This window comes from Chaetodon trifascialis, chromosome 23 (assembly GCF_039877785.1).
Source record: "Chaetodon trifascialis isolate fChaTrf1 chromosome 23, fChaTrf1.hap1, whole genome shotgun sequence".
Lineage (NCBI taxonomy): Eukaryota > Metazoa > Chordata > Actinopteri > Chaetodontiformes > Chaetodontidae > Chaetodon > Chaetodon trifascialis.
This window is the reverse complement of record NC_092078.1, coordinates 12795360-12823359: the sequence shown is the minus strand read 5'-3', so window position 1 is coordinate 12823359 and position 28000 is coordinate 12795360. Positions and strand designations below refer to the sequence as shown.

Genomic DNA, 28000 nt, shown 5'->3' with positions numbered 1-28000 from the left:
AGAGTTAAAAAGCAAAAACCAGCAATAAAATGATGATTTTAGGCATAATAAAGCAGACATAGTCCTCTAATATACAGTGACTTATAGACAAACGCACATATATGCACATTCCATTTTCATTTTGCCCTTAAGCCCCCGTCTGAACACAGCTTCACTGTTTTAATGAGACAGAGAATAAAGCAGCAGACAGAGGGGCCTCTCTGCTCTCCTTCACCCCCACAGCGCTCTCCCTCTCTGGGGGTTGAAAGGCAGCGTGAGGGGAGGGTGAATGGAAGGAGAACAGAGAGGAGAGAAAATGGATAAAAAAGCACAGTGAAACCAAAAAGGTTTGCCACGAAGAAAACTGCGCGTCGTGCGTTTGAGGGGTCGATCCCGCAGTGACATCACCGGTCGATTACGACAAGATTACATTTGCACACATGTCAATCAATGATTCATGCTCATACGCACATTGGTCAGTTACACACATCCATCGTCACTATTATTAATTCACTCCTTGTCGAGGAGCTTTGTCATCCACACACACACACACACACTGGCTTAATCAGTCTCCCGCCATTCCACCCCCTTGTTGAACCTTATAACATTACAGGGACCAGCCAGGGGCAAATGTCTTCATGACATTGTGATGTCACAGGACTTCCGCATTCACGAATTACATCCACAACGATCCTTTTGTCCCTGGAGAGAATTTGACCAGACCTCCGAAACTACCCACTGACATTTTACCCACTTCTCTCTCGCTCTCTCTCCGTCCTCTCCCCCTTTCCCTCTCACTCACTGCTCTCTTCTTAATCTTCACAGGCTCAGAGGAGTCGAGTCAGTGTGTGTCAATTTCATAAATTTGTTCAAATAGAGCAACAGCAGTCTCTCTGTCCGCTAAAAGGTCAGATGGCTGAAGCCAGAGTTCCCAGAGGACATCGGCCACACTCCTCATTAAATGTCATAACAGATTAATGGGACGTGACCCACAGCCAACAATAGTGTTCCTATTTATGTTTGCAAATTCATTCAGCATTAAGTCTCTGGTCAGGAGACGCTTCAGGTTTTTGACCCATTGCAGCTGTTTGGTTAGTTCTTTGTTCGTTGTTCATTTTATTCCTAAACTAACTGATGTTCCTGTTCAGCTTTCACGTTCTGACTGTTTTTAATGCATCATCTGAGCTGCACATCGACATGAATTGGTGCCACTTGCTCACCCTGTAAACTGATTTTTCCGCAGTCGTGTCATTTAAGGATCTTTTACTGCAATAAATTGTCCTAAAGTGACATACTGGTGGGACGCTTCTGGTAACTTTTCTATGAGGTGATACTGTACTATACTGAGCTACCCCTGCTTTGAAAAGAGGCCATCTAACCACCTCTGGCTTTTTACCACCCACTGTTCCACCTGCAGCATGCTAGCACAGCGCACAGCTTTAACAGACTGCTGGATCATGAAAAGGCACATGAGCGTATTTGGTCTCTTTCTGAAACGGTGGCATGTTTGTGTGCTCTCGCAGGTTGCATTCGGGGTTAGTTCGTGCCATCTTGTCTGTTGACAAATTTGCTGTTCAGCCGATAAATAGTCCAGTCCTGCATTGACACACAGTTCAGGCACCTCACAGTGAAACTTTATCATCATACATTGACATATAATACCTGGAAAGTGTGTTTCTTTCTGGCAAAATGGCGGCTTTTCATCACTCGATATTCTGTCTGGCAGCGCTGTTAAAACACAGTCAAATATGCTTTTCAATGAATGACTAATTAGCAGACAGAGTGAGCGCTCACCATGCTACAGGAGACAGTTTGTCTCCCGCTTTTAAAGTTTTGATTCGAGGTTTCCTGAGGGTGGAGGGGTGACCTTTCACGCCAACGTTTTGTCTCACTTTGCAGACAGTTGACACAAGTCTGTGCTTCGCAGTCAGCGTGGACGGGACGCTCCTCTGTTATGGTTCCACTGTGGCTGATAAGTTCTGTATTTTTGTACATAGATTTGTCGGCTTCCTGTTTGAAACTGCAGCAATATTTTGCCATTTCCGAAAGTCTTTTATTATTTTTTTTCCATTCTGGTGTAAAAGAGTGGCTAAAAGTGTGATAGTATTTTTTCTGTACCTCATCAGTTTCTATATCAGTCAGGATGATATTAGTGCACTGACTTCCTGCTTTATTCTCAGTGTAGCATTTCCTTAGCTTCAGTCTGCAGAGGACAAAAGAAATGTCAGGCTCCCTCTGTCCCTGCTGTGTTTTTCCTTTAATTTCTGACACCTACGACCTCACAGGACCTTAATGCACACGCGGACGAACACACGCGATATAGAACTCGGAGAATAATCAACTCTCTCACAAGCAGAGCGCAGCGAGAACAGAAAGAGGAAGTGCGTCTTTGTGAGGAGGAAGTGAGGAGGTGAAGTCAGGAGGCTACAGGAGCTGATCTAGAACCCTGCTGACAGAAATCTTAAGGTCTGTCCTCCTACGCAGGTAAAGAAGGTCTCGAAACATCCAGAAGTCTGAGACCCACTGATGAACATAAATCACACTGAAACGGCTCCAGCCTTAAATCTGCTTAACAAATTAGGCCCTGAAGAACTTAGTTTGATCTGACATAACGTTCTTGTTAATGCCTGAGAGATTTCGCTTTAGCAGGGTCACTGACACATGCATAAAAATCACTTCATTCTCAAATCTTTGTGCAGGATTCCCTTTTATTTTTTAAGGCAGTGGAGCCACAGTCTGACTGAGAAGCTGTCATTTCCTTTAGATTGCGCTGAGAGCAGCGAGAGAGTGAATGAAAGTCTCTTCGTATGACTGAATGGGCTTGCCCACGCACAGCTAAAAATAAAAGCTGGTGGTCTGCACAGTCACAGGCGAGGAAACCGGACAGTTTCAGGTGTGTCTGAAGGAGGGACGTATGACTCTTCATCAGACGTGCAGAGAAGAGAAAGGTCTCTTATGTCGTGTAGCGTAATCTTAAAACAGAATGAGGAAACGCAGCTGAGTTTCAGCTCGAGGTTTGTTTGGTTTTTTACAACACTCAGAAGTGAAGCTGACAGATGTGAAATCTACACGAGATTGTCCGCATGGTCTGAACTGAAAATGATGAGTTTCCACGTGATTTTTTTTTTCATATATTGCTTATATTTTCTTTCAACTTTGCATCTCTTAAAGATGATTTATACTACTTATCTGGGTTTTTAGCATGTTTCAGCTCATTGTTTTGATTTTGCAGCTCTCAGCCGTACTGTTTTGGCTCACGCTCACTGCTCTGATAAACCCGCTGTACACTTCCTGCACCGAATGCAGCAAGCTTGCGTATATAATAGAACATTAGCAGCTAAAGAGCCAGACGCGTACACCACAAGAGAGCTAAAAGCATGGTAAATATTGGACTTACATCAGCCACGTGGCCTGAAACACTTCAAATGATTGCTAACCCTAGCATCCTGTCTGTGTCAATTCGCTCAGCCCACAGAAAATTCACATCTAATTGTGCCTCTCCTCATCTTCTCATCTTTGTGTGCAAAAAATTGTGTTTGTTCCCAGCATGTTACCACATTCCAGCCTCCACAAAAAGCACCTTTCAGTGCGAAGCCTAGTTTCAGTGCCTCTTGTCGTAGGACTGACCCTGTTCTCTTTCCGTAAGTCTGACGTGACCTTTTAAAAAAAAAAGCGAGACTCAGCGAGAGACCTTGACAGGAACAAGACGGTGAGACAGTGTTGAGGACAGACAGAGAAGAGGACAAGAGGGCTGACATGATAACAGCTGAAGATTGCGTGTGTGTGAGACATCGGTGTGCAGAAATGTAGAGACCTCAAGCCTGCAAATAAAGCTGCTCTGACCAAAGATAGCATCATGTGGTTCGAGATACACACACAAATACGCCTACGAAAGAAGATCAAGCCGTCTGTCTTATTAAAGTCAACAGTTTCAACATTTAGCAACTCGTTTTTCAATTCATTGTTTTTGTTCTTTTTTCCATCATGAGTCCTGCAGCAAAACATTAAAGGGCTTCCTGCTGACTTGACATTTCTCCAAACACTGAGAAAACGCACAGAAATTGATCTGAAACTATGAAGCAAGGTCTCTTTTATGCTTTCAGTATGAGGCTACCAACCTTGAGCACACACACATAATGGCACAGGAATGCACACATGTCATATGGCAGCAGTGGAGGAATACATGCAGACGCACAGTCCCGCCAGATACGCTGCAAACTGAACAAACCTGACAGCAGCAGGCCTGTCGGTAGATTTCTGACACACACGCTCGCCTGTGGCTGTCACACACGCACATTCAGGGGCACTCGGGCAGTCATTTGAGCTGTTTTGCAGATGTGTGAAAGGTCAAAGCAGATGAGGAGAGAAATGTGAAGAAGGAAGGAGAGGAGGCGACTGTAACACAGGAACAAGACCTGAACCACTACGAGTTTGGAAGGATGCAACAAATATGTGTTCCCAAAGGTGAACTCAGTCATTATGTTATGCTGATGACTGATTCTACAACTCTACTGGTAACTGTGTGTTAACCAGTATTCTGTCAAATTCAGTGTTGTGGTGCGTCTACCCACCATACGTACAACTGCAATTTCAGAAATAAGTCATGTTGCCAAAAGCCTGTGAAAGTCTAGTTGTCTAATGTCCTCTGTTGCATCTCATTCAGACCATTAAATATGTAGCTACATCCCGCATAAGGTTAGCTTAGCATAAAGACTGGAAATGGCCAAACTACTGTAAAACACCCGTAAAGCTCATTAATAAACATTACATATTGAATGCACAGATATGATAGTGATTGGTGTTCATATTCTCCACACACACACACACTCTGGCACACTGACTGTAAATTTGTAAACAATTTGTTTTTTTATATTCCAATGAGGAAGTGTTGACCCATATTAAAGAAGCAAATGTTGACAGCATGGAAACAGTACCCTGAGCGGAGTGCGTGTGTGTGCGTGTGTGTGCATGTGTGTGCGTGTGCCATGCTTCTTTTTCCAATGAGTTCACCCAAAGTTTAATGAGAAAGACAGAAGGTTGTCGCCGCTCTTTCTCTTTCTGTTTTTCTTCCCCCACTCTGTCTGAAAGAACAGCGGAGGTGGGGAACAGAGTTCGGAAATTTACCTCTAAATGTAATCCAGTTACTGCTGGAGGACTTTCCTGTCCAGAAAATACTCCAGCAGCAGGTGGGGAAATAAAGGGAAGGGGGGGAAAAAAAGGGATAAAGAGGGATGACAGGGATAAAAAGCAGCACAGGAGTGACGGGAACAGTTTGTACCTGTTATGCAAGCCAACCAGACACAGACACGCTCATCCAGCCAGCATTCATCATGTCAGCATCTTTTTCATGTCTTCTCTCCATCTTTAAGTCCCTTTCTTCTCACGCTTTTGTCATCCTCAGCTCGGGATAAACACCCACTCTCTGCAGCCTTCTTCAGCAGGTCAATTAACCGCCCCCCCCCATTTTTCCCCTCTTTTCCATCTTGTGTTCCTTCCCTCCTCTCACGGTATCTCTCGGCAGTTAAAATGCACAGCGTGTCCGACACAAACCAGCCGCCATTAGCGGTCACCGCGGCAACCAAACAACAGTATTAATGCAGAGAGGGAGAAAGGAAGGAAGAAAGACAAGAAAGAAAGAAAGTCTTTGTTTTGGGGTTGTTTTTTTTTTCAGCTTGACTTGAACGGTGTGATTAAGTGGTTGGAGACCGACTGAAACAACAAAAACAGAGCGTGGCAGAGGGAGGGGGGTGGAGGGAGGTGGAGGATGAGGTCAGACTGTTTTACTGTCTCGTTTGGTCCAGAACAGAAAGTCTTTGAAACGCTACAAACTGTGTCTAATTGGCTCCTGATGGAACAAACGCACTGAGGGGAAGTCGTGATGTAGCAATTAGAGGAGTTCTCTTGGTCACAGATGGAGAGATATTTTAAGTTTTTGGAGCCATTTTTATTAGTAGTTATATTTACAGACAGCACAGCTGTTTCTGACACACATACACACACTGACACATTGCAGGGAATTGATTAGTTCCATACGGTTTGTCTGTCCGTAGACACATAAAGGATTCAAATAATATTATCTTGTGCAGGACCCGAATGGGGGCTTACAGTCCCATTTTTCACACTTCCTCCCAAACAGTAGCATCAATGTTTTTCGATCAGTGGATCCTCAGATGCACCCACGTCGCATATTACTTTCACACGCTGCAAATGCACATTCCCCTTATTCATTGGGATTTAGGATGACACATCAGCCCGGGAAACACAAGCAGAAAAAGATCCGCTCCTGTTGAAGTCCCAGCCTCGCAGATACTCCAGACCTGTCAAACGGCAACTCCTCGCTGTCACATTGTGTGATACTGCAGAGAAACACAAAAGCAGCAGTGCAAAAACACGTTTCCCAGTCACTTCATAAGCACGGCAGACGTTTTAGAAGAGAAGAGCCAATCCGCTCGCTCGGCTTGTTAAAGTGAAGCCTGTGGGCCGAGAGCTCCTTTTGGCAAATCCTAACGGTTTGTGTGTATGTGTTCAAGTATAGTGGCTGGTTCCAACCACACTGTGGATTGGTGCTGCAATTATGGGTCTGACCATGCAAACACACACACACTCTCTCTGTCTTAAACACACACACACACAGGGTGGCCCTTCGATAGTTGCTCTCCCTATTTCAAAATGAAGCCGTAATGTGGTTTTCTCATAGCTGTGAGCTAATCCAGCCCGAAAGAATCGACTGTCTCAAATAATTATTCCAGACCCCAGACAGAAGAAATGTGCTTGGTCCTTAGAAGAACTGCGAGAATAAAAGCGTCGACCAAAAGTCTGATTTTCAGCCTCGTTTTTTCCTGCTTTAGCTGCAGAAAAAAGCAAGATGTCAAATATCTCCCAGGTTGTCATATATGATGTCAGGTGATCTCAGCGGCGCCTGCTGGTGCTGGCTGTACCACGAATTAGCAGATGGAGGTTTCTGTTTCGACACTTTGCTGTACAGCTCCCGGCCCCCTCCTCCTCCTCCCCCTCCTCCCCAAATATTGTTGTTATTGTTCACATTACTCCCAGGGCTTGCATGTTTCCCAGGAGGCAGAGGCACCGGCTCCTTGCGAGCAAAAGCGCTCCTGGCCGGCTTGGGGGCGGTGACGGGTTTGGGCCACCTTGGAGCCAGAGGTTGGGGTGTGCCACGGCTCGGCCCCAGCTGTGGAGGAGAGTGTCTGTGGGACTCTGACAGCTTTCCGTGGGAGGGGGTGCTATAATTTCCCTCCGATCCTGATGGGGCCACCACCTCTTCCTGTCTCCACGGGTTGCGGGGCTCCAAACGAGCCTCATCGTAAATACTCATCCCCAAACTGGCGGGCATGTTCGCGCCTCCTTTGGCGCGACCCTCTGGTTCATCGTATATGTGCTCCGAAGGACAAGCCTCCGGAGCCCCTTCTGCTTGACCTCCTGGGGGTCGCCTGTTACTGTTCACCCCTCTCCCTCCCCCTCTTCCTCCCCCTGTAGCCCCGTTCAGACTCAGGCCGCTCGTTTTCACGTTCAGCTCCAGGTTGATCCGGTCGTACACATGTGAGTACAGGTCCGGCGGCTTCCTGTGGTTGCTGCCAATATGGTGATGATCCCCTTGGACGCCACCTCCCGAAGCCTCGTCTCCTACTGGTCGGAGGCGCGGGTTGGGCACTGGAGGGGTGGATGGGCAGCTGCTTTGGCTTTGACCCTTGATGCTGTCCACTGGGTCGGAGTAAAGGCAGTCAGAGGCCGTCAGAGGCAGACGGACTGAATCTGCTGGCTCTGAATAAAGACCTGCATGTTCATCGGTGGAGGAAAGACCTTTTGCTGCCACCCCTCCTCCTCCCAAAGCCCCCAACATGGCTGGTGGTTCTGGTAAACTCCTCCCTTTGAGTGCTCCCGCTGCTCCTTGTCCCCTTCCTCCTCCTCCATCTGCACCCTCTCTCTTCCCAAGCACGCCATCAGCAGAGCCCGGCTTGCTGCCACCGGAATCGCCGTCTGCCTCCCGACTGCTGCAGCTGCTGCTGTCTCCGCTTCCCGGAGCGGCGTTGCGTATGTGCTGCAGCGACGCAGGGCAGTCTGCGTCAAAGTTGCAGCTGAGGTGGCGCTCCTCAGCTTGCAGCTTCTGCGACTGGATGGCCTGATCCACCAGCAGGAAGATCTCATTGCCTTGCTTGGTCTCGAAGGTGAAGTTGCCAGGACCCGAGTCGCAGCGCCGGCCGGCCTCGAACGAAAACATCACCTGCAGAAAGAAAAGGAAACATGTTTAAATGTATTTAGGCGTGAAAGTGGAAGTTAAGTGCGTGTGACTAAATAAATATATACTAGGCGTCCGAATAAATGCCAGACCGGGACTGAAGTAACGGAAGCTAGTCACAGAAGTCCCTAAACTCTTTTCCAGTCATCTCTCATTTTCTTGGCAGTAAAAGAATGCTTACTTCCTTTTTCCACTGAATTTTATTTTTCAGTTTTCTCAGCATGTCTATTTTATTACTTCACTTTCTTTACTGCTTCTTATACATGCATGCTCTCTTGCTCTGCTTTCTTTTCCTCTCTACAAAGACCTACACATACAGATGAATTACTTCCTTTTCATCACACATACAGAAATAATCTTGTGTAGACAAACCAGACAGACCCTTTAAAGGTCAGAGCCCTTTTTAAATCCGAGACTCGAGTTTTAAAGCATCAGAGTTACACAAAACAACCTCAGACTCTAAAACTGAATTTCCTCTGCAACTGTCTGACCACAGGCACATGCACTGCTGCTGAAAGTATCATTTGCACGTCCCAACTACGACCAATCATGGCAGTGAGGTCTCGAATTTAACACACCAAACTTCCTCTGCATGTACTCGTCAGGTGCGTCACACCTCCATTATTTTTGATGCGCTTCTCTCCTAAGCACCCACCCGGTCTCTCCCGTATCTCCTCAGCAGCTTGTAGGGCCACACCAGGACATTCCTCTTGCTCTTTGGCTCCTTCAAGATTAAGACGTCCTTTTCCGCTTTCAGCCAGTAGCTCCCCGTTAGCCCGCAGCGCTCCGACGCCTCTGTGCGCTGAACGCTCACCCAAAACTCGTTCACTGCAAGAAGAAGAAGACAGGAGTTTTTGCTGAGGTTAGCTTCACTTCTCTTAATGCCAGATGATCTACGCTGCAATATTTTGGTGAGGTTGAGAGTTTTGCATCCTTACCCTCCTCTCTGGAGTAGTAGATGAGGTTTTCAGACATCTGCAGGTCTTGCGGCCCTCCGTTAGGGTCTGCAGCAGTGCTGTTGCTGCAGCCACTTCCTCCCTTTTTACACAAAAAGACACAAACCGTCAACCAGCTGAGAAAGACCTCTGTATACCTCCACTGGTCGGAGGCATACGGTAATTCTAGTTGCCTTATGTGTTGTGTATGAGTGAACTGTGAATGAATGAAAGCACTGGAAACGACTGTAACGACAAGAGGAGTTAGAGTGAGCAGTGAGAGCCGGGAACGAGAAAAAGAATAAAGAATAAGTGAGGCTGAGTGTGCGACAGAGAATGATCCGGATGAAGTCTTCCTCCTGGAAACTCCCTCTGGCTTCCTCTCTGCAAATATGTGCAATCTTCATGTTTGTGTGTGTGTGTGTGTGTGTGTGTGTGTGTGTATATGAGTGCTCACAAAAGAAGCTGCAGCCGCTACAGACACTCCAGGGGCATGTGGGAAATTTTGGAAAACTCATGAACACATACACACACACATGAACACATACACACACTCATCCCAGTTGAGAGCTAAATTCAAAGCAGCAGTTCTTCAGCTTTTCCCACCAAACGAAGGAGGTTTTTTCAATATTTTTGTCAGTTGGACAGTGAGAGCAAAACACAATAGATGACAGATGAGCTCAAAATACACACATAAAGGAAGCACACATCACCCACGTCTTACTCACTTACTGAGAACACTATTTCCTAAAGATCACACTGTGGGCAATGGTCACCCTAGACAAACACAAGAGAAGAGTAGGCGCAAATGTACCTGAAATGCGATGTCACACATGATATCCATCCAGTCCTTGGTGGCGTTCTTCTCTGCAGCAAACACGTGCGTCTTGTCGTTGGTCTCCACGCAGAAGGCGGCCATGTTTTCCTTGGGGCAGCTCTCCGTCAGCGCCGGCAGGATGGAAATGCACTCGGACAAGCGGATGATCTTCTTGTCGAGCTTCCTGGTTTTCTCATTGGACCCGCTTCCCGAGCCTCCGCCGGCGCCACCCCCTCCGCCTGATGGTGAGTCGTAGAACTCGAGGCGGGCGATGCCGTTTTGGCTGGCGGGGTAGAGGACGAACCAGTTCTTCTTCCATTTCTGATGAGAGGGAAAGGAGGAAAAGTTAGAGAGGAGAAGTCAAAAACGCATCTGTCCTGCTCACATCTGTCTGCTGAGGGAAAAACTATTTGCATGTGGTTTGTTCAGACAGCGATGGGGAAACGCAAAACGATGAGTTTGCCACAAATGATCAAAAACTGATGAAGGGAGAAGTGGAGAATGTTAACATTTGAAATCCACAGGAGATGTGAGTCAGAATGATATTTCCGGGTCTTTCTTTTACTTCTACTCGACTCCGCTGACTGAGGCTGAACGTAGGAGGCGTGTGGTGATAAATCTAATGCAGTTTGACTCAGACCTGTTGCGCGCACCGTTCTTTCCTCGACTATCAATCAGCAGCAGCAGACCACAGTTATGGCATGAGTCAGCACGGCTTTTGCAGAAAAGAATAGTTTCCCCCCCAAAAAAATCAAAGCAGGCACTGGGCCGGTTTTCACAGTTTGAGCCAAATGAGTGAATGTTTAGTCTGACGACGAAAAACTGAGTCAAACAAGCACGAGATGTGCAACCAAAAACACATCTAACCACAAGCAGCTACAAGGGTGGCTTCTTCTGTATTTTAAAGCATAAATCCAAATTAAATCTACATCATTCTGCGACATCATCAATAATAAAAAAAAACAGTTCTTTTTAGAGCTTTTTGAAACAACAGGTTAAAAATACGACCTGCTGCTCACTAGGCGGCAGGTGCATCATCCCTCGGTGAGGTCAGCTGTGAGGAAGCAGCGGCTAACAATGATCTCTTCCTCCACGGGGACAAAAAGGGGACGTGAGCAAACGACACCACACGCAACACTGAACACTAAGACACAGAGCAGTGTGTGTAAGACTCCAGATGTTCACCGCCGACAATGGACGTGGTGACACGCTACATGCATGATAGTGAGCAGTCGGCGCAGAAACGAGTGTATAAGTGATTATGATAAAAGCCGCATGAGACAACAAGACTCAGCACTGGTTTGGGAAGTCCCTATCATCTCTTGTACCCTCTGGACATGTGTCTACTCCACATCACTCTATGCCTCATCTCAGCTGCAGTGTGTGTGTGTGTGTTTTCCCCTACATTCTCTCACTCATTGGGGCGGAAGCTGCCTGAAAGAGAGCTGAGCTTATGACAGGAAGGTCAGAGGTTTGAAAATCCTTCGACCGGTGGGGAAAATCCGGCTAACAGACAAGAATCAGATGCTAAAACTACAGCTACGGGTCCTCAGATGCTCCCTCGCCAGTGAGATTTTCTTCTAACAACGCTCAAATTTGTTTAATATAAGGGTTCTGACTGAGGATATTTACAGTAGAAAAATATGCATTTTTCACAGCAGATGTTCTGACATGTCTTCGTAGCTCTGTGTTGCGTTCAAGTGTCCCAGTAAGGCAGGACAGTGACCCAGCATGGCCATAACCAGGAACCTGAACCCGAGGCAGCGACTTCTTCAAGTCACATGCCAAAATGTCTGATGTGAGTAAGGCCTACAATCCAATGTATGCAATCTGTAAAAGCATGAGAAGTAGCATTAATATGACAGAAAAACACTATCAACAGTAGTAGTATCAGTATAGAAAGTAATATATGCCAAAAAAAACGGCCTATGAGTGATACACTATTATTGTTCCTGATGCATGCATTTAGAAGCATCAGATGTCTGAATTCAATGGAAATACTTTTACCTCAAAATTCAGAGCACTATCATCCACAGTATGAAAATAAGAGACATGTGAGTCACTCAAACAGTGTAATTATAGTATTTGCATGATGGGCCCGATATAAGTGCAGCCACAGGATGCACATGCTGCACAATCAAGTATCAAACCCTCAGTGCAGCTTGAGTGACTCGGCTGCAACATTTAAACAAACTAATTATCCCGAGAGCTGAAATTACAAGAGCGGAGGTGCACACACACACACGAAAGCCAGCGTCATCGGTTTCTAACGCACACGCACACACCAGGTTTCAGAAGTCAACACATGTGCATGCATCCAGCGCGTTCACCCGCTCCCATTTAACTGCCAGAGAGGACAGGAAATGCGTGGGATTGTTATTACCCAGGATTCTCTTTGCTTCCTTCTTCTGCGTCCAGGTGTGTTTGATTGTACGTGTGCAAGTACATGTGTGTACGTACATCTGTTTGTATTGTTTTTATGAGTCCCTTGGTGCATTGTGGACCATCTGTTGCTGTGCACAAGTGCACACACACACGCACGCACACACACACAGGCTCTGAATGTTCAGTCCATACAAACGTGACTGTGCAGTGCACATGAACAGGGTGTGAAACATTGCATTATGGTCCCTAAGCGTGCATGTGTGTGCGCATCGAACAGCTGCTCCAAATAAGGCAACAGACCGTTATCAGCCAGTAAAACACTGAGTGGAAATTATGCAAAAAGGATCATGACAAAAGCAAGGCAGAGAAACTTCCTCACTGCTGTCCTGCCTGTTCACGAGATCACAGCAGCGTTAAATTTGACACAAGCGTGCGTGTTCACGGCCTTTAGCGTCACGCTGGCGTATATGTTAGCTGTCGCTTTTAAAACTCGAGACTTTTAACGAAGGCAACACTTTGCAAAGCTAAAAAAGCTCAACTGTTCGTTGGAAATCTCATTTAATGCACGATGGATGTAAGAAACGATGTCCGTCTTTTCTTGCACAGCTCCTGGCCGATGTGCTGCCTGATGAATGGATCCCAATCCACAACTGTCACTGCTCAAACATCCTCTCTTTAGGTCATGTTATGCTATTCAACTGAACTGCTCAGCCATGTTCCCACCAGCCACAGACAGACCTCAATTACACATGCAGGAGATGTGTGTGTGGTTATCTGAGTGTGTATGTGTTAAAGGTTAAAAATATGTTTGGGCATGGGAGGGTGTCTGTTCTCGGTAATGTGTGCGTAAGGACGAAAGAAATAGAGGAAAGCTGTGTGTTTATGTGTCATGTATGTGTGTAATGTGTATTTAAGAGAAGGAGAGAATGAGGGAGAGGAAGAGTGTGTGTTTGAGAGAAAGAGGCTGACCGCCGCTTTGACCACAGCTCTGCTGCCATAACCTCAGTCCTCTGCTGTGCCTACAAAATAACCAGGACTCCAACAGAGGACAGCAGCGAAGGAGCAGAGTGGAGTTAAATATCACACCAACAAGCTCTGAGGTTGCTCTTCTGACGACTTGAAGCTGATCGACCACAACGGAGGCGCTCTGAGCACGAAATCTGAGTGAAAATCTGAATATCACGCAGTAAAAAGTTCATTTAATTTGACACAAACAGAGCGGTGACGATATCAAGTACTGCACTGTCCATTCATCATACCACGTGTTCACGATGGGACTGATTGCTCTCCACCAATCGCATTACATCACCAACAACACAGGAGTTATACTCACACGTTCAGTTCTGTCTCAACAAATCACTGTGTGTCGGCATAATCAGGAGACGATGACAGTTATTGTGAAGAAAGTGATTCATTACTTCATGCTGGCTTGCACGGGACAAAGAAATGAGCGAGAAACATTTGTCTGCGGAAAGAATACTGCTCTTGAAAACGAGTGAGTGTTGGTGTGACTGGAGTTAAATTACACGATCACTGTGAGTAAGGACTGATCATTGCTTCTGCACATGCTTAATCATTCCTTTCCACTTAGCATCACAAACTCATGCCGTTCTTCCTGAAAATACGCCCACGGCAGAGTATATATGAACAATTACACACTCTCCTACATCAAGCTCTTCGTACGACCAATGAGCTGGTGTTTCCTCATGATTTAGCGTCTGAGATGCAACCTGTGACGAGCAAGACAAACCACAACGCCATTAATCCTTCAGGCATTCATTTCTTTAGACATGAGCTTCTTGTATAAATTCAGCCTCGGGGTGTGTTGTACTACTTTATTTCTGACACACCTCGTCTCTTCAAGTGGCAGCTAGCTCCTCCTCATTAACCATACACACATCTGCAGGCTTGACTGGTAGATGGCAAACTGCAGCCAACATCAAGATCAACCGAAAGCTTTCTGTAGCTCCAGGGTGCAGCAAAACTGCACATCCAGGCATCTTGGAGCTCCGCGTGTGTGTGGCTGACAAGCTGATGCACATACAGAGATATTATCTCACTAAATCATCCACACCATCACAGCGCTCTGCTGCACATTTTAGCCTCAAAGCGAAACGGGATGACAGCTTTACAAGTTGCAAAAAGTGTAATTGCAACAGCAGAACGTTTAAGAGTCTTTCATCAAGCTCCGGGCCTCGACACTGTTACCGCATTTACTGTACACATAAAAGCCTCAACAGCAGCTCTGACTGCAGCTCAACGTCACCGTGAATATTTGGCACGCTCTCCTCATCGGCATTGTTCAGATGCGATTGCGAGGGGCCGAAACGGAGGCATGTGCCACGCTCTGGATGTTATGAATACCTCTGTCATGCAGTCAAACCTCAGAGGGAACAGCAGATATGTTTTTCTTTCAGCGTCCCGCCGCAGTGTTGGACAGAGGTCTGGGACACTGTGTTGAAATACTTTTAATTTTTCAGGTTTCTCTTGTGAGAGGAGTTCTACTGGAAAACAGTTGCATAATGAGTTCTGTGGAAGGAGATTTGTGGATACACACAAAGACATCAAAATGGCCATAAGTTTGAATTAAAATAAAGACATTAATGACTTGTAGTGTACAACGTGTAAAACTAAGGCTGCAGCTAGTGTCACTTAGCAGATGGCGTTATCAATTAATCTATCAGTTTTAGGGCATGCTGGTAGTCTGCTCATTTCCTGTCAACACGCTACTAGACGCCATCAAACAGAGACATACACGCCCCAGAATACTGTTATCGTAACACTATGTTTTTCTCAATCGATGGATAACTTTTTTTAAATTCAACCAGGTGTCATCTGAGTAAAAGATTCAGTCTGTACTGATATGAGATAAAGAATATCTGCAGATATGCACATTGTAGAAGCAGGAAGCCCTAAATATTGGCCATTTTTAATGCATAACTTCAAATTTTAAACAGCTTTTTTAGCTTTGGTCAACTAATCTAACGGCTCCCAATCTGGGGGTGCAGCCAGTGCACGATTGTGGGCACATGGAGCAGAGCCCAACAGCTGAATGAATCTGATTCATCTGGGACTGGTAAACAAACATGAGGGCTCTCATGCTGGCAAGACAATTTGAGGACTCACTCAGGAAGCTGCAGGTCAGATACAAGTGGAGACTGAAATGTTTGAATGTTTGAGATGCATCGTGGTGGTTCACGTCCTAACAGCCTGCAGTGTGACCTCTCGAAGGGCCATGACTTCAGACATCATAAACCAGCAGTCAGAAACAGAAACCTGGGTCAGAAGTGGCCGCTGCATTTTTAAGTCACATTTTCCAACCCTGCACGTGGGAATGAGCCTGTACGAGTGTGTTGTGTGTGTGTGTGTGTCCACTGACAGCTCTACCGATTGCATAATTCACCAACAAACCTCACCCCAGTTTCCACACTTTCACATCGGCCGACACAGCTTCCTGTGCTATTCTTCTCTGCTCTGATGCTTTTTTAATCCACCGCTGCTCCCCTCGAAAGATAACGTTATTTCTGAAAAAGCGGAGATTTCGTTTGCTCGTGCTCTATTGTATTTTCTCCTGTTTATAAGAGGCATTGACCCTGTGTTTTGGGAGTTTGAATATCCATTGTGGAGTGGTGATTTCGGGGCAGGAAACAGGGCCCGAGCGTTTTTGTTGATCCATGTCATATGACCAGAGAGAGATGGAGAGACAAAGACCCTCTTACAGATCTGAAAGAGTAAATGATTCTTAGCCACTGAGACCAAAGGCGAGGTTGCACGGAGGCCAAGGAGTGAAACAAACACACAGACACACCCACACCCACACACACACACACACACACACACACACAGGTGCTATTGCTGACGTTTAACTGTGTCCAGACCTGCTCTGTGAGCTCCAAACTGACATGAGTGAATGCATCGTGGCAGAGGAGGTGCGATGGTGGCTTGTTGACTGCGCCTGCAATGGTGCGAACATCTGCACATGCAGCTGGGGCGAAGTGGAAACATGTCTGTCGCCTGTGAAAAAGGTTCCTCTGATGTTTCAGCTCTCCAGCTCTATGACGCCTTTAGTGATGTGTTTATTGTCATCAAAACAAAAAACAAAAAAAAAACTTCCTTTGTCTGCCTCCTCAGCAGGATTGTCTTTTAGGACACTGGGCGCTGTGACTGGTCTGTAATTGCACCAACATGTGCTCTATTTCTTTGTCATGACGTAAAATGCTCCTTCCTGGTTTACAACTGGGAATAACACAAAGTTAACGTCACTTGTGTGTGAATTAAAAACATGTTGAAGACCTAACTTCCATGCTTTCATATGTATGTGGTGTGACTTTATCAGTCCTATAATGTTACTTTAGAGAATTTAACTAATAACGTTATGATTTCATTTCTATGAGGAGTTACAGGCTGTTTATGACAGGCACAGTCACCTTAAAGTGGGTTTATCACACTTGCTGTAATATTTCTATAATATCTCTACAGTGTGTCTTTGACTTTAAAGAGCTTTTTCTCCTCGTAGATTACCGGTTCGTTGTATTATACATATATAATATTACCTTTCTGTCTCTTATAATCTTGATGTTGTATGCTATTAACAGCCTCAAAAGATTTAATATGGAGTCGCTTGCTAGTTATTTTTTATTTGGGTCATTTCTACCAACGCCACAACCGTACTAGCAAAATATTTTTTTTTTCTTGGACTTACCTTTCCAAACTTTTGATGCTGCACATAAAGTTGTCCCTCCTTAATGTGGGTGTCCATGCCCTCCAAACACTCCAGGGCCACCCTTCCTCCAGAAAGACGAAAATTGATTTGAACTTGACGCAGGAAAATCACTTTTTATGGGTTTATTTTTCCTATATCCCCTAACAACTTCCCCCTTCTATCACTTCCGCTCTCCAGCCGTTGAAACGCCTGTATCGTCCCGCTCGCGCACAGTTCAAGGTGTCATGGTGGAAATAAAGAGGTCCAAATAGTCGCTGGGTGGTCCCGACTGAGTTCAATAATGTCCGAGAGTTGTCGGCTGGTCGCCTTTCTGTCGCCTCTCACTCCTCCTGCAGGGCTGGACCAGTGGAAAGTTACACTTAATAGATAACGTGACGTTTCCGATTACCGCTTTCAGAATAAAAGTAGAGTAAACAAATAAACAATAACGGCATACATTTTTTTTATATTATATATATTTTCCATCCATCCATTTTCTATGCCGCTTATCCCTTCGGGGTTGCGGGGGGCCGGAGCCTATCTCGGCTGTCAACAGGCGGGAGGCAGGGTACACCCTGGACCGGTCGCCAGCCGATCGCAGGGCACAAACACACAACCATTCACACTCACACCTAGGGGCAATTTAGAGTCACCAATTAACTTAAAGAGCATGTTTTTGGTCTGTGGGAGGAAGCCGGAGTACCCGGGGAGAACCCACGCATGCACGGGAAGAACATGCAAACTTCACACAGAAAGGCCCGACCCGGGAATAGAAACGGCGACCTTCTTGCTGTGAGGCACGCGCACTACCTGCTGCGCTACCGTGCAGCCCATTATATATATTTTATTTTTTTAAATATTTCTAAAGGGCCAGATTAAGTCTCATATGGGCCCCAAGGCAAAAGCTGACTTTTGTGTCGCCCTGTTTTACCCCACCCTCGATGCATCATGTATATTAGATACTAATTGGCTAAATCTTATTCAGGAGGCCTAATTATTTTGGATTACCAACAAGCCAAACCAGACCTTAGGTAGAGGTACCCAGACATCCCAGGCTCAGTGTCAAATGTTTTTGATAGGGTTTGGGTTATAAGGTCATTTGACTTATTGCAATTGGTGAGGGAGGGTGTGCCACTAAAGCACTGGCCTGCATTATTTCTTTATACTGAGGCCCTCTCTTGTCAAGGGACCTGTGTCAAAATGTAGTTCAAACAACATAATTATTTATTATGCTGACATGGTGTACAAATTAAGTGAGGCACGGAAAACAAGGGTCCAGTTCACAGTAAAATCATGGTTGGTTTCTGGGTGTCTGAGCATGTAATGAGGTTGTCATGTATACTAGTATGTTCTGCAGCAGTTCACACTGAATCTAATGACAACTGGGAGTTAAATAGTGAGCCAAAATACTGTGGGAAATGTTTATGAAATTAAATACAAATCAAAACATTAAGGATCGATATATTGTTTATGAAAGAACTCGGTATTTTCGTTCTGGTGATTTTATTTTGAAAGCTGGATTAAGTAACATCCGGTATTGTGTTAACACTGCAATACTTGACGCGGTGCTCTCCCTGCAGGAGGAGTGAGCAGCGCGCGTTGAGCGCAACGCGCCGCGCGGCTCCTTCCTCTCCTCCCGCCTCCTCGCTCTTGTGTAACTTCTCTGTTAGTTTCAGCTCTGACACGCGCTTTCTAACGCAAACAAACTACATGCAGAATATTAACTATGCTATAAACAGCGAGTAACAACAAATGGCGTTTATTTAGGCAAATGGAGTGCAGGATAGCACAGCAGGACTAGAAATCTCATAGAAAACTGCTCTTATTCCCTTTGCGAACACATATCATAAAGTAAGGCCAGGCGTCTGTGAACTCACTATTAGTCCTTAGATATGGCCTCCTTAAACTACAGTGACGTTCAAGGCATTTCGCGTAGCCAAAGAATGGTAGTCATTATTAAGCAGCATATGTTGGCAAAGAGAAGCTGGCCCCCAAATTAATGTGTTGCAGATGCTGCTGGCTCATAGTGTAACTCAAGTTCTCCCTATTTTCGGCCCATAACCAAATATTCTTGACACTAACTGTGTTTTTTAGAGTATGAGAATAGTTTATGATCATTTTTGCCGTACTTTATGTTTTTCTTTTAAAAATCATCGCCACAGCTTGATGTGAGCTGTCGGTTCAGGGCAATTTTTCCCTAAATGCAGCTGCCACCTACTGGTAATTAGTCAGCATTGCAGGTCAGAGCGCAGTTGCCGCTCTCGCGATATTTGCACGCTTCGACGGGATCATAATTGTAAGAGAGACATGGCAGCGGTGTTCGGCGGAGTGGAGGGGTGAGAATGAGTTAAAACAACAAAGCTTGTCCTGTTCTACTTTTTAAAAAAATTATCAGTTAAAGATTTCATGTTTTGCAGACTTTTAGTCGTGTTTTTGCGGTTGCCATCTTGAAATAAGGAGCTTATAGCTCATGCTGAAAGAGTTTCATCCTGACCGTGCTAGTCTTGTGACTGAAAAGGGAACTTAAACCTTCCGTGCGTGTCTCGTATATGACTTTATCTGCATTTTTCTGCAATTTGAAAGTACATGTGAAATGTGAAGCTCTTTTTGAACTTCAGAACAAAGAGTATACGTGGCCTTGCAGCCTCAGCTGTTAGTTTACTCATGGCAGGAAATGACTGTCTGTTGTTCTTGGTGTCGGCTCGATCATGTGCTGTATGCTCGTCTGTCTGCTCCTCCAGTGGTGGGACCCACTCCAAAGCTGTGTTGGTGGCAGCAGATGGAAAGATCCTGGCAGAGACGGAGGGATCGTCCACCAACCACTGGGTGAGCCGGGGCAGGCATGGCAAAGTTGGGTTGGAAGAGTGGAGAAGTGTAGGAAGTAAGGATGGCAGGGAGGGAAAAATGGATTAATAAGGAGGGTTTGCGTGTTTGCACTTGCTTTATATGTTTACTCAATACATGCGTATTAGATAGATTGTTGTTTCTTTAACAATCAAAACAAATGCCAGTTAACATGACAACTGTGTGTGTGTGTGTGTGTGTGTGTGTGTGTGTGTGTAGTTAGTCGGTGTGGACAAATGTGTGGAAGCCATCAATGACATGATCCAGAGAGCCAAGACAGAGGCTGGGCTGGATCCGAACACGCCACTGTGCTCACTGGTCAGTCAAACTGCACATCTGCCCACCACGAGCGACTTCTCAATGGAAGCAACCGATGAAGAAAATATCGCAGAGTCGAGCGTTTTACACACCGGTCTCCTGTGTGTGTGCAGGGCATGTCTCTGAGTGGAGGGGAGCAGCAGGAAGCTATCGACAAGCTGATCGAGCAGATGAAGGAACGGTTCCCCACTCTCAGCCGTCACTACATCATCACCACCGATGCCATCGGAGCCATGGCCACCGCCAGTGATTGTGGTACGTAGTCTTTTTATGTATTGATTCATCAACAACGAACTGCATTTACACTTCATTATATTCATCTCAGTCTATTTTCAACCATTTTTACCATCTGAATGTGCATAAAATGCAATAAAACCTGAGCTATTTTGCACTATATACATGTTAGAGGGTTTGAATGTGATTGCACTGTAGCTACTTTTGCACCATCAGCATTTGAATGATTCTCACATGTACAGATAAGCGGAAGTGACGATCATAATATGTTATAGCAGCACAAGGATTCATACTTCACCCCCTTAGGTGTAGCTGTATACAGTAAAAGTCATAAAACCCATAGTGTGTCTTTCTAAACTTTACGGCTTAATGAGATCAGTCTCGCTGTTTCCTCTATAGGAGGTGTAGTGTTGATATCAGGGACCGGCTCTAACTGCAGGTTAGTCAATCCTGATGGCTCACAGATCGGCTGCGGAGGCTGGGGTCACATGATGGGCGATGAGGGATCAGGTAAACATGGCAGTATGTGTTTCTTTATCTTTACTGACTGAATCAAAGTGTTTACACATCTCTCCACTCTCTCCTCTCAGCATTCTGGATCGCTCATTTGGCGGTGAAGACGGTATTTGACGCCAAAGACAACCTGGTCGCTCCTCCTCACGATGTTACATATGTCAGAAAAGCCACAGAGGAATACTACCAGGTCAGGCTGAAGGAACAGTGAGGAAATGTCCTCATCGTGTTAAAGCTGCAGTGGGTAAGATGGAGAAGAGAGCAGACTTAGCCTGAAGATTTGAACCAACACAAGTTCCACATCACTCCCCCTCCATCTCCGCTGCACTGATGCCCTGCCTCCAAGCCCCTCCTCCCTGCGGCATCTATGTGGCTGCCGTGACAACCAGTAACGCTAGCCTTAGCATCAGAAACAAGCTAACTCTGCTCAGCCGCTACATCACAGTCGCTAACATACCGTACGTGCTGTGGAGTGTTACTGTAACAATCACCATATTTAGTGTTACTGTAACAATCACCATATTAGCTTTATGGTTATTTGTTGTCTTAGCCGTACATGCTGTTGTTGGCAGCGGCGGTATGGCCAGTTTCTCCTTTGCGGGTGGCTGTTGCTCCGCCATAGCTTTCACTAGCCTCCTGACGCCTCTCAGAGCTGTTTGACTGAGTGGCAGCCGGCAGCATGAGTGGAGGGAGGGGGCAGTTCACATCGTGAGTGAGTAGTGATTGACAGATGTCAGACACTCCCTCAGACGCTCCTCTGGCTCTGATTGGTTGTTTTGTGTCAGGCGCAGTGGATTCTTCTAAATCGTAGTAGGAGCAGTAGGTGGGACCAGGGTTTTTTTTGTTTTTTTTTCAAGGATTACATGTTTCATGTACTGCTGTCTGAGCATAGTTTTAGCAAATATGACAAAAAATATTTTTATACAAGTTACCTACTGCAGCTTTAAGAGATGAACTAGGGCTTGGAAGAAAAACACCTCACAGTAGAGACATGCATTCAAGGAAAACAATTTGCCTCAGGTGTCAGATCTGATGGGCATGCTGCCGTACCTCTACAGGAACTTCCAGAAGTCCTACTTTGCTGGTCTCTGCAAGAAGCTGGCTGAAGGTAGGCGGCGCGTCACTTCCTGCTTGGTTCTGTTAAAGAAAACGGTTGCATTGGAAATGAAAAGCACGTGTGTGCATGTGTTTCAGGTGCAGAGGCAGGGGATGCTCTGTGCCAGCATGTGTTCACTCAGGCTGGAAGAGTCCTGGCAAAACACGTAGAAGCAGTCTTACCTGCAGCACAAGACGTAAACCCACACACACACTTGTGTTTGCTGAGCTTTCACTCATTTGTTATAAACCTTCACTACATGAATTTCTTTTAATCTCCTCGTCTGTGTGTCGCGACAGCCTCTATTGAGCAGCGACCTCGGCCTGCCCGTCCTGTGCGTGGGCTCGGTGTGGAAGAGCTGGGAGCTGCTGAGGTCAGGTCAGTGTCCCTCAGGTCAAGAAAATGAGGTCCTGTCATCGAAGCGGTTCAGTTCGGCTTCATCTCTTTGTTTCTGCGTCTCTCTGTCTCTGACCAGGGTTCACTGAGGTCTTGGATAAAGTGGCATCATCTGACAAGTTCAATGGTCGTTTCCATGGCTACAGCCTCATGGTTTTGAAGCAGTCTTCAGCCCTCGGTGGTGCCAGTCTGGGGGGTCAGAGCGTCGGTGTCACCATAGCTATGGATTACAAAGCCAACGTCAAAGTCTTCTACCGACACACTTTCAACAGCAGCCAATGAGGGTTGAGGTGCACATCCTGTACATCTGAACCATCAGCTAAAGGGACCATGTGTCGGCCTGTATGTGATTATACTCATCTTTGCTAATAATGTTTACTGTAATGATAAAAATGAAGATGTAATAATGGTAAAGCATTTTTATTTGTGATTTACAATATTCCACATCTTGTTTTTGCTGCTGCATGTGGCCGTTCTGACAATGACATTATGTTCAGTTTACTGTCGCTGCAAATCTTTGCACCTTTCGAACACTTTATAATAAAGACTGTCAACAGAAAACTCACTCAGGGTTGGGAATCTTCTCTGATCCCCAAGATAATTCAGCCTCCGCTTGCGCTGTGAAATCTGAAAACTGTCTGCTCACAGTTAATGTGGTATTCAGTTAAAATAGCCAGAGAAATGACTCCTTTAATAAAAATCAACTCTTGATTTATTCTTCTGCAGGCTCGTGGATGGCATTATTACGCCACCTTTTCGCTTGTGAATTGTTTGGTTTATGAATCCAATAACTAACAGGAAACACTCATGGTCCACAGGCGCTGAGATGTTACTTAATGCATCCAAAAAACAATCTCTATTCACAAAGCAATCATAGCTGGCCTGGCCCATCTGTGGTGCACCTAAACATGGGATGGGGTCAGAAAGAATACATCAGACATTATAGAGGAGGACAATCATGGCACAGCACTCACGACTCACTGACAGTGTGGGAATCCCGCGCAGAGGCTGCTTCAGAGGAAACTTCTTGTTGTCTGGGACCTGCCTAGCTGCAGCATGAACATATATGAATAATCTCTCAAGCACCTTTTTTAAACTGAATGTCGCTGAAGGTGATGTAGGACATTTTGAAGATATGCGGTCTCCTTGTTTTCCGTGCGTAATACTGCGCAGCCTTATCACAGTAGTGTCATATATTTACCGGAAGTAGAATTAAAATCCGCTTTTCATGCTTTTCTTTTCTCCTAATGTGTCTTTCTTCAAGTTATAGCTGAATGCTTTACATGCAAAAAATAATTGCTGGCAATTTGGCAACAGAATACTTGCCTGCTTAACCCTTGTAACGTTAAGGACCCACAAATAAATCAGGATTTTTAAAATAACACTTGTTTCTGGGAGCGCCACTGCGCCATTTAACCCAATGGTTCTCAGTCACATCCGGCTGCTCTCCACAGCCATATTTCTGCATGTTCCGTGATTAACTATGAGGAGCTCCTGGCGACTCTCGAGAAGATGACGCGCGCGGCCGTTGCCCTGGTTACCTGGTGTTTTGGATGGAGACACCGAGGGAGGTCCGTCAGGAACGGGCAGTTCTGAAGGAGTCATGAGTGGAGAGAGAAGTTTAACCGAGCTGCAGTTTTTAACTGAGCTGTTTTCAGTGCGTCCGTCTCCAACGCGCCTGCTGGTTTCCCGGAGAAAACAGAACACTGACTCGAAACTAGTGTGATGTGCACGAGAGCAGAGGTTTCTGAGATTGTTATGCAGCAGTCCCGGTGCCACTTTGATCAAATTAAACCCGCAGATCATCCGTGCGTAATTGTGCTTAACAGTACGCAACACCACTCTGTCCTTGACAGATGGAACAGATAGCATCAGCCTCATTCATTCATCGGTCTCATGTCTGGATGCCACTAACGCCATGATAAGAATTTTAACTTTTTGTATATGCTCGCGGAGAGGCTACATTGCAGGACGCTGATTGACATCGCCACACCCTCTTCCGCGCCTGTCCTGACACTGTGGCGCCAAGAGAGCCACCCACACACCGAACCGGCTCAGTGCGCCTCAGGAAAATAACAGTTCGTCGGCGTGACACTGCGCTCCTGCAGCCAGCATGAAAACAAAGCCCACACTGTTTCTGTTAGCCATAAACATGATGCGTTACATTGTATGAGCTGCTATTTGGATGTCACAGATGTGAGTCTTGCAGCCTGGATAATGATTTTGTCTCAGAATGAATGTATGTGCTCAGTTCTGGCCTGCTTCTGTGAGCACCGCTCCACACACTGTTTATCCCATCATTACTGTATGGACACAGTGCCTGGCTTGCACGTAAGCGTAAGTGTTTGTGTCATATCTGTAGAATGAATACAGTTTAATTAAAAACAGCAGCAGCTACATTCCTCAGGCTTCCTCTGACTGCCGCTTCAGTTCAGCTTCACTGCTGTGATGGTGCACTGAGATTTCTCCACAAGAGGAATCAAAAGGCCATCCGATGAATCCCTCCCAACGCCACAAGGTAAATACTCTGAGATTTTTGAGCAACTTTATTTGTCCTGTGTGGATTTTCTCTTTTTGAGTTGAATTATGCCGAAGGGTGCGTTGTTTTGTTTTTTCCCTAGTGTGTTTTGAATCAAAATGAGAAGGTAAAAACACGGCTGGAAAAGAAATCATTGCTGCTATCACTATTAATAGCATTTGCTGACCTTTTTTTGAGTCTGCAGCCATGAGGCAAACTTGTCACCCTCCACAAACTGCACCGCTGCTGAATGTCTCATCAGTACTATTACAAAATTCAAATCTCACCTCATACATACCAATTTTTAGATTAAAACTGAAGATAAATCTGAATTCTGATTTTATTTGTTTGTGAGTGCACGGTATGATGATCTCACAGCCTTATCACTGCGTTTCTATGATGTTACTTCAACAAAAAATGATGTGAGAGACATGATTCAGTTTTGCAGTTATAATGATGTATTGTTCTGCAGTGGTTTACTTAAGTCCTACTAAAAAAGTGCAAATAAACAGCAATTTTTTTCTTTTGTGATTCAGAACACATTATTAATGTGAAACCTACAGTAAGGATGTTTAGCCACTTGGGGTCAGCAGAAATAAGCTGTGACCACAAAACAACCTTTTGGCTAATATGGCAAGTCACTCTCAAACAGTTGCATATTTCCACATCTAGCAGATCCAGGGCAACATTAGCATTCATACAGAGTCGTGTTTCTAGCCACTTGTTCAGTGTAAATTCAATATTCACTTCCCTTTAGCTGTTTTTCAGTGCCCAGAAACTCCTGCCTGTGAAGCTGTTAAATGCTCCACTATGTTAGCTAGTTGCTAACTTTGTGTAGCCAGTTGTCAAGTAGCACACAGTTAATTTTTGGAGCAACATCTGCCTGCTGAGGCTAAAAACAACTATGAGAGCAGTGACAATGAAACAAAATAACAGGCCCAAAAACCAAAATAATTTCATAACAGACACATATATTTTGTGGAGCTGGAGAAGTGCAGGGCCGTGTGGCAAGCTAATTCTTTGTGGGTTCATCACGCTACTAGCTAATGACTCATTAGCCCCCTTTAAGTTCAGATACATGGTGTAGGGCATTTGAGCATTTTGCTAAGGTGGAATTTACCAAAAGTGTTTTTAATCAAGCACTGTGCTTAAATTTGAGATACCTGTACTGTGCTTTACTTAAGTTTTTCCATTTCTTACTACTTTTGTGTTTTGTATTTTTTACTGCACATTTAGACTAAGATAGACATGAATGCATCAATAATGTGTAATTGCAGAACACGCACAGGGGCCATTTTTCTGAGTTGAGTGCTTCTGCTAATAATATATTTAATTCAATATTGTTACTTGTAGTATTTTTGCATATGGTGCTGTAGGGTGTGAATCTTGTCTTTGCTAACTGGCAGCGCTGCAGATATATAACCATCCTCACACAGTGAATGCACATTTTCCCTTTCCAGACGCTGGGGACGATGCCTTGGGAGAGATTTGTCACCACTTACATGGATGACTATAAACCCTTCAGTGAGCGCCACCCACAGGTCAACCAGACGAAGCCCAGAACTGAAGCTAAAACTGCTCCTGCATTGATCAGCTTGCCTCAGGTTGGGTCAATTAATGGGTACATAGACAGACAGACAGATTGATTGATTGATTGATTGATTGATTGATTGATTGATTGATTGATTGATTGATTGATTGATTGCTGTCATGTCAATGTTTCCCTAGACTGATTGTGACCTATATTTTCATCATTACTTTTACAAGACAACTAACAGCATCTATGGCTCAGGTGTCTGTTCACAGGTGAGCAACACGCTCTCACACATGCAGCGACTTCACAAGTTAAAACATGTTTCTGTCATCAGTACCACCACCACCATCTCTCTCTTTGTGTTGTGCCTCTCAGCCTCCATCTCGTTCCGTCTTCCCTGCCATCTTGCCTCCATATGGCACCCTCGCTCCTTCCGTTTCTGAGGTATTTGGGGTTGTTGGCTCCATCCTGACAGGGGCCAGGACACAGGAAGTGGGAGTTGCCAGGGAAATTGGGCCTTTACTTGGCGAGCAGGAGAGAGGTCAGCTGCGCTGTGTTTTTGGTGGAGAGGGTGAGGAGTTCGTTCTGTTTCTCTGAAATACACTCACACACACACACACACACACACACACACACACACACACACACACACACACACACACACACACACACACATCTAAGATGGCCCCTGTACTGATACTCCATCAATATTCCTCTATGGATAGCTAATGTGTTGGAGCAGCAGGAGGCAGAAGATGAGGCACAGCAGAAGATTGATGTTCTCTTCAAGGAAGGTAAGATGGCTGTTTTTTGCTTCAGGAGTAATCCAATTCCTCTTGTCATTTTTCACTTAAGCCACAAATTTCAGCAAGGAAACCTGTTAAACCACTCTTGGCACAGTCCACAGACCCTTTCACAGTTTAATTTGCCATTTTTTCAGTCTGCTATTGTTTCAAAAGCATTCAAATTGCAGTTTCTTGCAGCAGATAACCACATGTTATTTCATAAACCTGCTCTATATTTGTGCACTTTTAGGTGAGATTGTGTTGTCGCCTTATGTGGGTCCAGCCTGCTATGACAATTTCCTTAGATCTGTGTGCATAGGAGCCAGGCTGCAGCACCTGTCACATCTTCCTGTGACCTCCAGTCCAATCATCACGGTCATAGGTAAAAAAAAAAACCAAAACTGTCACACACAGAAACACAGAGAGAGACATTTGTCCCATGATTCATAACCTTTAGCTAATATCTTTCCAAGGGGTTTTTGATAGTCAGTATTCATGGTCTGTATGGTATGTGTGTATGAATGAATGCTAACATCAGCATGCTTACATGTTCACAATGGCAGTGCTAACGTACTTCCCAAAATGAGCTATTGCTTTATGCTTGAGTCTTAAATGTTTCAAATATTGATTCATTAACCTGGAAGCAGTAGTGTGAAATATTGCCTCACTACACGCGATGCAGTGCACGTAAAC

General features: G+C 45.3%; 2 protein-coding genes across 2 annotated transcripts; one reads left to right on the top strand and one right to left on the bottom strand.

The window, feature by feature from the left end:
- Nucleotides 1–5905: 5905 nt before the first annotated feature.
- On the bottom strand, nt 5906–17423 carry dok1b (docking protein 1b). The gene is made up of 5 exons (XM_070993084.1): nt 17070–17423; nt 9980–10303; nt 9169–9268; nt 8886–9058; nt 5906–8215 (listed from the first exon to the last, which is right to left on the bottom strand). Exons 1-5 carry the CDS (start codon nt 17124–17126, stop codon nt 6848–6850), a joined length of 2022 nt encoding a protein of 673 aa, XP_070849185.1. The 5' UTR covers nt 17127–17423; the 3' UTR covers nt 5906–6847.
- A 1926-nt stretch (nt 17424–19349) lies between these two features.
- Nucleotides 19350–23705, top strand: nagk (N-acetylglucosamine kinase). Its single transcript, XM_070993135.1, has 10 exons — nt 19350–19405; nt 19811–19895; nt 20133–20231; nt 20345–20486; nt 20865–20975; nt 21056–21168; nt 21999–22086; nt 22173–22270; nt 22374–22452; nt 22550–23705. Exons 1-10 carry the CDS (start codon nt 19377–19379, stop codon nt 22750–22752), a joined length of 1047 nt encoding a protein of 348 aa, XP_070849236.1. The 5' UTR covers nt 19350–19376; the 3' UTR covers nt 22753–23705.
- The last annotated feature ends 4295 nt before the right edge of the window (nt 23706–28000 follow it).

Excerpts from the sequence above, each read along its gene's own strand:
- dok1b (XM_070993084.1), bottom strand. The coding sequence starts at position 17,126 with ATGGACACCCACATTAAGGAGGGACAACTTTATGTGCAGCATCAAAAG. Across the intron at positions 9,269-9,979 it reads TGTGTGACATCGCATTTCAG|GGAGGAAGTGGCTGCAGCAA; the intron begins GTACATTTGCGC and ends TTGTGTAAAAAG. Across the intron at positions 8,216-8,885 it reads GGAGATACGGGAGAGACCGG|GTGATGTTTTCGTTCGAGGC; the intron begins GTGGGTGCTTAG and ends TTCTTTCTGCAG.
- nagk (XM_070993135.1), top strand. The coding sequence starts at position 19,377 with ATGGCAGCGGTGTTCGGCGGAGTGGAGGG. Across the intron at positions 21,169-21,998 it reads CCACAGAGGAATACTACCAG|GTGTCAGATCTGATGGGCAT; the intron begins GTCAGGCTGAAG and ends AATTTGCCTCAG. Across the intron at positions 22,271-22,373 it reads TCTTACCTGCAGCACAAGAC|CCTCTATTGAGCAGCGACCT; the intron begins GTAAACCCACAC and ends GTGTCGCGACAG.